This window comes from Felis catus, chromosome C1 (assembly GCF_018350175.1).
Source record: "Felis catus isolate Fca126 chromosome C1, F.catus_Fca126_mat1.0, whole genome shotgun sequence".
In the NCBI taxonomy this organism is placed as follows: Eukaryota; Metazoa; Chordata; class Mammalia; order Carnivora; family Felidae; genus Felis; species Felis catus.
The window spans coordinates 202717316-202727339 of NC_058375.1; the positions used below are offsets into that span (position 1 = coordinate 202717316).

Here is a 10024-nt window from a genome sequence, read left to right on the forward strand (position 1 = left end):
CCAAGAGAAGGCAGGCCCAAGGAGGCTTTGTGGTAGGGACTGAGGGAGCACCTAGCAGGGGCCATGCCCACCAGTGACCGACCAAGTGACAGAGAGAAGGGAATGGGAATATTTTAGCAGGTGCTGACAAGTGTGGTTGATGATAAGTGAGGAACAAAGTCTTCCACTACTCAAAGCCTCTCCTTCTCACCGAATTTAACCCCAGGAAAAGGTGGTGGGTGAACCCCAAACGGAGATTAATTTCTACCACCTGGTGAAACGGGGTCCGTAATAGGAATTACGTTCAGTGTTTAAAAAAAAAAAGTTGTCTCTAGCAGATTAGAGTTTGTGGACTGAGTTGCACTTACTCTGTCATTAACTAATTAACATCTTCTTTATGGTTTTGTTATAAATAAAAAATGAAAAAAGAAACTAACACTCTATGCACAAAAGCAAGGCCAGTGGTAGCGTTTGTCAATTACAGATTCTCCCTCGCGTCTTTGAATTCAGAAAGCACAGGGCTCTTGCTGCAAGTTCAGGCCAAATGACTAGCGTTTTCGGAGTGAAGCTTACACAATTTAAGTGCACGGGTTGGTTGTTCTTTTTCTTTTTGTTCTCTCCGTGTTCATCCTCAGTGATCCAAACACAGGCTGTCACTGGGGACTGAGAACACCGTTTGCTGGTGCTCGGGATGAGAATGGAGGGAGGACCCCACTCAACAGGCTCTCCACATGGCTGCTGTTTCAATGCTGGGAGGGAAGAAGGGCAGTGGCCAAGTTGTGGGGAGCCACCCTTAGTAGTGTGGAAGAATAGCAGGGCCTCCCAGGTAGTCCAGAAGCTGAGGAATCCAGAGCCCCTGAATACACCCAACTGGCTGAGGGCTCGCCGCTCCACTGGGGCCAGTGGGGGGAAAGCGATATGGGTAGGCATGGAGCAGGCAGCCCTGGGGTAATCTCAGTGCCTCTGGTTCATAGATCTCCAGGCTCGACTCAGCTGTTCTTAATTTCATCATCCCATGGAGGACTGGGAATTCCTGAGGGCTTCTGGGAGCACAGGCAGGGCAGGGGCAATGACAGAGGGCTGGTGAAGCCTGTGAGGAAAAGAGAAGACAAGACAGTGACTACGTGGGCAGGAGAGGTTGCGTTTCCAGTAGGGGAACCTCGTCTTGCCATCCACTGCCAAGCAGGTGGAATCTGAGCCAGCCCCTAGCCAACATGGTACCAGGAAAGAGTCTGATATCATGTTGGATTTACTGAGATGATTACTTAGATAGAAGCCCCCTCCTTTCAGCCGTAGTTCTGACTGAGCGTGGAAATTCCGTTCAACAAAGGTTTATTAACTTGCTTCCTTCCGGTGGGATTCCCAGCAGGTGGGATCTGAGTTGCGAGAAGGCAGGTCAAACTCCCCAGAGCATCTGAAATCACATCACTGCCCTTGCCTTGACCCCAGCCCCTGTCCACCCCTCTTGCGACGACCCTCATGACCTCAGTGGAGAATGGGACAGAGTGGGGGCCCCACGGGGAGTCCTGATACTTGTAGTTTTCATGGGGCTGCTCAGCAGTGAGCTGGGCACCCCTATCCTCAGGGGGCCTCAGGCTGAGATCTGAGAGCCTAGGAAGACCAATGGGCTGGTGCTGAGGCTGATGGCCCAGGGCAGAGCCTACCTGAACCACAGCCAAACCAGCAAACTGGGGTGGGGAAAGATGGAGACCGTGTTCCCTGGCTCCCTTCGTTGGCTTCTGCGTGTGGAAGATGGCCTGGGAGTGAGGACTCAGATATTCTCAGGCACCGAGGGCATCGATGCCAGCAGGGCTGAGCACCAGTGCCTGAAGGATGTCGGAGAGGGACACCACGCCCAGGAGATGCTGGGTCTCGTCCACTAGCACCAGCCGGTGTACCTGCGGGTCCGCAGAGGATCAGTGAGAGGTTCGAGCCATGCAGCTATGGTAACCAACGAGATTGTCACCAAGACTCAGGGGCAACGACGTAAGTGGGGGAGCCGAAAAGTATCTCCTAGAAACCAGTTAGAAGTAGCTCTGACCACGCTGGGGTGATCAGCTGTCTGTGGCCCTTAGCAGGACCAGCTGCAGACCGGTGTGGACAGATCTCCAGTTGCAGGATCAGTTGCAGACCAGTGTGGACATTGAGAGCTTGAAATGGCCATCAAATGGGAGGACAGGGCAGGTGTCCGGTGTCCAAGGACAGCTGGAGCTGCTCATGGGGACTGGGCCATACGTGCTGGGGGCATGTATGAAGGGGCATGAGGTACCTGCTCCCGGGCAATCCGGTCGATGACTTCCCCCAAGCTCTCATGGGGCTGGCAGGAAAGGACTCCTTCCAGACACAGTGTCCTCTGCTTCAGGGCTTCGCCCACACTCATGTCCAGGTGGTTGTAGGTTTGCTGGGCAGCCAGGTGCTGGGGCAGGGAGGCAAGTGCCATGTCAGTCAGCCCCTTAACCAGGCTCCACCTATCCACTTGCCCTCTACACACCTCTAAAGGTCCTTCCAGGCTACAGATACCCCTCCATCGGTTCTCACAGCCACAGCCTCCCGGTGGCACCCCAGTTCCCTATTCCCGCAGACACTTACAATCACATCGAAGCGGGAGTAGAGGCCCACGACTTGTCCTGCAGGGGTGGTGGGGGGCCAGGTGGTGAGAGAAAAGGAAGAGGTTCACGTCAGAACCAGCATGCTGTGCAAGGGCCGGAGGCAGGCTTTCAGAAAGAGTTACTGGACATCTCCCTGTCCTCCCCAGGCTGCAGGCTTTTTTTTTTTTTTAAGTTATTTATTTATTTTGAGAGAGACAGAGAGGGAGTGCAAGCAGGGGAGGGGCAGAGAGAGAGGGGGACAGAGGATCTGATGCGAGCTCTGTGCTGACAGCAGAGAGCCTGACACGGGGCTCAAACCCACGAACCGGGAGATCATGACCTGAGCCGAAGTCAGCTTAACCGGTGGAGCCACCCAGGCGCCCCGAGGCTACTGGCTTTAAAACAGGCATCAAGGGGCCACTACCTAAACCCACAGATCACACAGCATCACAGCCAGAGAGGAGACGCCTGAAATCATGCCTCCCGATGTGATGCAATTCGACTACACAGTGTCACCTCTGAAATATCCTAGCCTCAAATGGATAGCCTGAATCCGATCAAGCCTTTAGATCTAATTTCCAGTTTACAGGAAACTCAGGAATAGAGGAACAACACTGAGGCCGTCTGTAGAAAGCAAAGAGACAAATCTGGATGGGGGGACATTCTATAGGACGACTGACCCAGGATTGTCATTATAGTGCTATGAAAATTAAGTGAGGAAGGAACTGTTCTGGATTAAAGAAACTAACGACAAAAGAAGCATTGCAAAGCATGGACCTTAACTGGATCCTGGTTTGTACAAACCACCTGTAAAAAAGATATTCTCGGGGAAGGCGAGGAAATGAGAATTAGATTCAGATATTCGATGATATTACTAAGTTATTCTGGTTTTGTTAGGTGGTATAGGACATATACTGATTTTAAGAGATGCAGACTAAAGGGTTAAGGATAAAATAACATGATCTCTGTCATTTAAATCACTTTAGCAAAAAATAGGGAAAAAAAAAACCCCCTGGTTATGACAACGTGTTAACAATAGTTAATCCAGGTGACGGATATGTGGCTTTCATTATACAGTGTGTCCCACCATTTTCATACATTTGCAATTCTTCATAATGAAAAATAAATCAAAACATTTCTTGGGGCACCTGGGTGGCTCAGTCAGTTAAGCGTCCGACTTTGGCTCAGAGCACGATCTCGCCGTTCGTGGGTTCGAGCCCCGCGTTGGGTTCTGCGCTGACAGCTCAGAGCCTGGAGCCTGCTTCAGGGTCTGTGTCTCCCTCTCTCTCTCTCTGCCCCTCCCCTGCTTGTGCTCTGTCTCTGTCTCTCAAAAAACGAATAAACATTCAAAACACAAAAACAAATAAAAAAACATGTTTTGATATCTAGCTTCATTACAGCAATTTTGACTTTGAAACAGTTTACAGCCACAGTTCAACCAAAGAAATGATCATGTAGTCCCTCTAATCCCTCTCTTCAAGGCAAGAAGGTGAGGTCTGGCTGGATCCCATGGCCCATTTTAGGGTGAATTCCCATGAAAAACCTCATCTTCGGTTTCCTCTTACCATGCTTCTTAACTGCACATAATCTTTTCAAATCATCTCGTGAAGTCAGAGGATGGGTGTTATTAAGATTCCCATTTCACAAATGAGGAAACTGAGGCACAGAGAGGCTAGGTAAGGGTCCAAGATTTAAGCAGGCAGACTTCTAACTCCACCCTGGGTCCCGAGCAGACGCCCACAGACCCCTGCCTGCCACGGCCCCACCCCAGCCAGCCCCACTTCTGGGTGCAGGTACCAGCTTCGTTGACCACAGGCAGCGCAGACACGCGCCGGTCCACAAAGATGTCCAGGGCCGTCAGGATGGGCGCCGTGTCCAGCACCACGGCCAAGTCTCGGAATGTGCCGATGCCCAGGTCTTGGATGGTGCGGGAGAGGAAGGAGGGCTGGGGCAGCAGGGAGCCCTGGGTGGGTTGGGGACAGGTGGCAGTCAAGGTGGAGCAGCCCCCAGAGTGCTCCCAGCGGCTCCCTCCCCGGTCTGCTGGGCCAATGACTTCTCAGCCCCTCGGGTCACCCTGAGGCTGTGCCCAGGCTCACAAAGATGTGCAGGAACTTGAGCAGTCGCTTGTGTGTGAGGATGTGGAGCACGGCGCCTGAGACCGGGTCCAGGACCGGCAGACGGTGGATCCGGTTCTTGATGAGGGTGTAGACGGCTTCGAACAGGCTGCAGAGGTGGGAGCAGTGGGTCTGGGGGAGACACACCCCCCACCCCAGCCCCTGCAGAAGGACAGGGTGTCCAGACTGCCTTGTCTGCCACGGGATGGGCCCCTGAGGTCAGAACCGAGGGGCTGACCCGGAAGGGGACTGCTCAGGCAAGGAGGCTCAGGTGGGTGGCTGGGGACGCTTACCTGCTGCTGGGAGAAATGGAGACCAGAGGCTTGAAGCAGCCTTGAAGGTAGATCTCTGTAGGAAAAAGCCAGAGTCAGGCCTGAGGAGCTGGCCACCCTGCCTCACTGGGCAGCCCCTCTGTCTTCCTCCCTCAGGCCCTCTGGGCTCCCTCTCACCCTTCCCCTGCGCCCTCCAAGAAATCCCCACTGCCCATCCTCCACCTCGGGTCCTTGGCCCCATGCTCACCCACACACCCTCAGCCCCTTCCAGGTCCCTTCTGCCACCTCACCTCTCCAGGTCTCAATCTTATGTTCTTCAATCTCATAGATCTGGACCTAGAGACGTTGACAGGACTCGGGAAGTCGGACACGGGCCCCTCGGGCACCAGGCTCTCTAAGCCACCCTCCGCCCCCGCCCAGATGGGAGTCCCTGGGGTCCCCAGCCCACTCCTCACCAGCGGGGACCTGTAATAGCGATGCAGCACCAAGATGAAGTCTGTGATGGTCAGCATCCCTGCGGGGTTAGGAGGGAAGGGCAGGGGGTCAGCCTGGGGCCTCGTGGTGGGAGGCAGGTTGAGGGGTCAGACCCCCTTCCGGGCTCTGCCAGAGTCCTAGGTCTGAGACAGCTGTGGGAACAGTGGACAGAGGGAAGCGGGGCAGCCCCTCCCCCGCCTTTTGTGCTTCCCCTGTAATTTCTCTCCCCGCCCCCGCCGCACCCTTTTCTCTTCTCCTAATTCCTTCCTCTCCCTTTCCTCTTTTCCTATCTAGCACCTACGACACGGGACCATGGGTGAGTAGAGCTGGAGTGGTCAGCTGGTCAAACCTCCTCCACTCATGGGGTCTCCCAGCTGGCCACCACGAGGCCGGGATCGGATGTTCCCCCACGCCAGCCCCCGGCTTGGCTCACGCCAAGGGTCTGCCCGAACCCGTGGCGTGTCGGAGCTCAGCCCCGGAATCCCCTCGAAGATCTCTCTCTTCCCTCTGCCTCCCAGCCCCTCCTCACCCACGAAGCTCTGCTTCTTGCTGTCCCACAGCGGTGCCGCCCGGATGCCGTTGGCCACTAGGGCAAAGAAGGCCTTCTTGATCTGAGGGCCAGAGAGAACACCGAGGGGTGAGTCTCTCACTGCCCCTCAGTGGTACCCTGTCCCAACCAGGGTCCTCCCCCGGGGCCTTCTCCCGAGATCTCCTCTGCATGAGCTTGACTGCCCGTCCTAGGCCATGGCACACACTGGCACACTCTTTGCCAGGCACACTTGCTGCAGAGATGAGGCTGCTGGTGGCCGGAGGCACTGTGGTGACGCCTTCACCCGGCACATCAGGGTGTGACAAACTCACTCGGGGTTTCTACTCGGGTGCTACGTGCGTACAGTCACACACAGTATACTTTTCGCTAATCTACGTGCTGGAGGTACGCTTATTCGCGTAGCATCTACAAAATAGATTTCTCTAAATAAATTTGACGTTGACTCATTTGGCTTCACCCTAAGTAATACTATCGCCGTGCTTCTGGAAACACCGCTCTGCTATACGTGATGGTAAAAATGGAAGCAGGCGTTCTATAGCTTAGCCCAAGGGAAGAGCAGGGGCTAGAACCCATCCTTTTTTTCTCTTACTGAGAGCTCCCTGCTGTTTGCCCTAAGCCAGCCTGCAAGGTCTTCCCCATACTGAGGGGTTCACAAAGTGCTCCCACTTGACCCGGGTTATTCCAGGAGTCCTCCGAAACTTGGAGGGCAAAGCAGGCATTTCCTGTCCCCATTTTATGTCATTTTTTACTTTTTTTTTTTTTTTAGTAATCTCTACACCCAACACGGGGCTCAAACTTATGACCCCAAGATCAAGAGCTGTGTGCTCTTCTGACTGAACCAGCCAGGGCCCCCATTCCCATTTTAGAGATGAGAGCGGTGACTGATGCCAAAGCCTACACATACTCAATGGCAGAGCTGGGATGACAACTGGGGAGTAGGGGTCCTCCCCAGCACTGGTCTCCACGGTGCTAGGAAGGAGCTCTGGAAAGGGACTCGCGGGGGGGCCCTGGAGCGGGTGAGTGGAGGCTGCAGCCCCACGAGAACGGAGGTGGGGCAGAGCCACGGCCTCACCTCCAGCGTGGTGTCGAAGATGACCAGCTTGGAACTGGTTGCCATGGCGTCGTAGCAGGTGTGCTCCTGCATGAAGTGCATGTAGATCTGGGCCCCCGGCTTCTGCAGTTCGTCGTCCCAGCCCAGCCTGGGTAACAGGGCCCGTGGGGATGGGCACAGGGCAGGCCTCTCTTCCACCAGGCCGAGCTCATACCCCCACGATGCTGTGGCCGGGAACCCTATGTCCAGCTCCAGCTCATCCGTGCTGGAGCCAGCGGCCGAGGCTTCGTGGTTAGGGGGGAAGATGTCCCACTCTGTTGGTGGGGCGCCCACTTTGGCCAAAGGAGCAGCCTGGGACAAGTGTGTGGCCTTGGGGAACGTGGCCTCCAGTCCGGCGTACTCAGCAGGTGGCTTGGCCTGGGGATCTGTTGGCGGGGAGAGGACAGTAAGTCCGTCTTCTAGAGACCTTTCTCATCCGCTGGCTCTGTTCATCCTCACAGCAGCCTTGGGAAGCCTGGATGCTGTGGCCCCATTTTGCAGGTGAGAAAGCTGAGTCTCAGAGTCACACAAGACAGTGGCTCTGTCCTGAGTTGGCCGCGCCAGGCCCCTGGCTCTGCTGTGCAGGTGACTTTTCCCATGTGGAGAGACAGACTACAAGATGAGGGCTGGGGCCAACTCTGTGCTCTGGAAGGATCCAGAGCAGAGCCCCAGCCCCAGGCTCCGGGATGTCCCACTGCCCCCACTCCCATCTCCCCAGAACTGGCCTTGGCCTCACCTTCCCCCAGACCCGGCAGCTCCCCTTCAGCCACAGCCTCCTGCCTTGTCCACCTGGAGGCCTTGGCCCCCTGTTTCTCATGGCTTCTTTCTGAGCCTGCGGTCATGGCCGGCGATGGCCATGAAGTGTTCTCTCCTTCTTCTAGACAGCTCATCTCTGGAAGGGGGAATGGGGCCTGTTTGGTTAATGGGGAGTAACACAACAAAATCAATTAAAATGTTATTAATAATAATATTTCACATTTGCAAGCTTCCCAAGGGTTCTCCTCCAATATATTTCTCACTCAAACCTCATAGCAATCTTATAAGGGAGATGTTATTAGCATCTTTATTTTACTAAAGCGGGACCTGAGATCAGAGAGGTGGGGCGATTCACCACAATTCACACAGCTATTTACTAAGTGCTAACAGAACTAGGTTCGGAGTCTTCGGACTCTAGATTCCCCCTACTTCCTCTGAAAGAGGAAAGAGGGGGTGAGGGAAAAAAGAAACAGAGGAACAAAGAAGGAAAAGGAGAGACAGAGAGAAAAGCCAGGCTAGCAGAGTGGAGACTGGGGGGCCAGAGAGGTGGGAGACAAACGAAGCAGGAGGAGGGGCTACGCCCTTGAGAAGGCAGCCCCGCCTACCTTGACGCTCAGGTCCCCCAAGGCTGCTCCAGGATGGGTTCTGTGAGGAGAAGAATGTCTGAAGGGGTGGGGAAACGCCCTGCATCCCGGAACCCACGGGTAGCTTCCTTTCCCACCACGTGTGCGCGTGCAAGCACGCCCACGCATGCACGCACAGGTGCACCCCCGCAAACACACCCGTACACCAACACTTCGACACACTCGGAAAAACACATCCAACCATTCCCAGGCATGCAGGGCACCACATACATCGCTGACACAAAGAACACACACACGCGCGCGCGCACGTGTTCACAGGCACCCACAGGCTCACGCGCACACGCACACACACTCATTCACACTCGTTCACAGGGTGTGGTGTGCTCGCAATCCCCTGGCCTCGGCTGCCCCAGCTCCCGTCCCCCGGGACCCCTGTACCCGGCGCAGTGCGTGCTCCATGCGGCCCACCCCGGACCAACGGAGAGCAAGTGCGCAACACAGGCTGGGCAGCACTATTCTGGGCCCGGCCCCTGGCGCCCTGCCCTCCCCGGATCGGTTTCTCTCTGATTGGGTGTCAGGCAGCGGGAGGGAGGGCTCCTCGGGCTCAGCTGCTCTCGCCCAGCCGCCTGGGGCAGGGTGGGGAGGGAAGGGGCGCACCTGGAATCTGGAGGCCTGGGCCCGGGCTCCCTCCTGGGTCTCCAAGGACAAGCTCGAAGGACTTTGCGATGGAGGGAGGTGGCTTGGAGCGCTGCGGGGGCGCCAGGTGGGAGGAAGTGGGCTCTCAGAGTCCTGGGTTCCTTCTCATCGTTGTCAGGCGCCAAAGGAGGGAAAATGGACGCAGGTAGAGCTTGACTGTCTTCCTTGTACACACTTCAGTCGTGGGAGGTGCTGAAGTTAGAAAGGGCAGGTTGGAGTCAGCAGGGAGGCTGGGGACGAGGGGTTTGTGGGCGGTCTCGGGAGAGCGGGCATTGTATGCCCAAATGTCCTCATTTGAGTCCCAGGAGCCTGTCCCTCTCTCTGCTGGGGGAGCTGGAGTGGGATGGGCGGGGCAGGTGGGGAGCTAGAATCACCGTGAAGGTGTGCGGTGGGCTGGAGGGCCCAGAGTGAGAGACCTCTGTTTCTACCAGTGGTTTGGAGGTGGGTCCCAGTGTGTGGGAGCTCCCGCCCCAACATCCCTCTGTGCCCGCTGTCCCTACATCTCCCGGTGCCAACAGGATCCCAGCCCGGCTCTGGTGGCTGCCCACCCCCCTTCCTTGGCATTCCTGGGGCCTGAGTCAGCGTCCAAATCGGGAATGCTGACCCAGCTGCCCTAGCTCCCCTCTCTCTGCCCCTCCTTCCAGCCTCTTCCATCCCAGTCTCTGGCCCTGGAGTGGACACTCAGTAATGGGTTACTGGATTTTTTGCTGAAAGTATTGAACACATTTCTCATCACCCCTCAAAGCCCCTGCACTGCCTACAGGGAGGGTGGAAGAGAACAGATCGGGAAAGGGACTTTGCCTTTCCATGTGACTCTGCCACCCCATGTTTCCAGGGGTGAGCACAGCTCTTCTTCAGTGGGATGTTCTTGTCTTGTCCCAGCTGATGGAACGTCTAAGGTACAGCTAGTGGGACACTTCA

At 55.8% G+C, this 10024-nt stretch overlaps 1 protein-coding gene across 7 annotated transcripts; it reads right to left on the reverse strand.

Annotated features, from left to right (window-relative positions):
- Positions 1-354: 354 nt before the first annotated feature.
- On the reverse strand, positions 355-9594 carry PRKAG3 (protein kinase AMP-activated non-catalytic subunit gamma 3). Of its 7 annotated transcripts, none has more exons than XM_019838687.3 (14): positions 9065-9594; positions 8429-8468; positions 7804-7978; positions 7050-7453; positions 5957-6038; positions 5409-5467; positions 5244-5289; positions 4975-5029; positions 4664-4790; positions 4365-4530; positions 2569-2606; positions 2249-2395; positions 1644-1877; positions 355-1069 (listed from the first exon to the last, which is right to left on the reverse strand). In XM_019838687.3, exons 3-13 carry the CDS (start codon positions 7955-7957, stop codon positions 1761-1763), a joined length of 1395 nt encoding a protein of 464 aa, XP_019694246.1. In that variant the 5' UTR covers positions 7958-7978; positions 8429-8468; positions 9065-9594; the 3' UTR covers positions 355-1069; positions 1644-1760. The 7 variants fall into 7 exon arrangements, with proteins under 7 accessions (XP_019694246.1, XP_019694244.1, XP_019694243.1 ...); XM_019838685.3 differs by having other exon boundaries at positions 7804-7959; positions 9065-9593; XM_019838684.3 differs by lacking the exon at positions 9065-9594 and adding an exon at positions 8846-8938 and having other exon boundaries at positions 7804-7959.
- Positions 9595-10024: the final 430 nt, after the last annotated feature.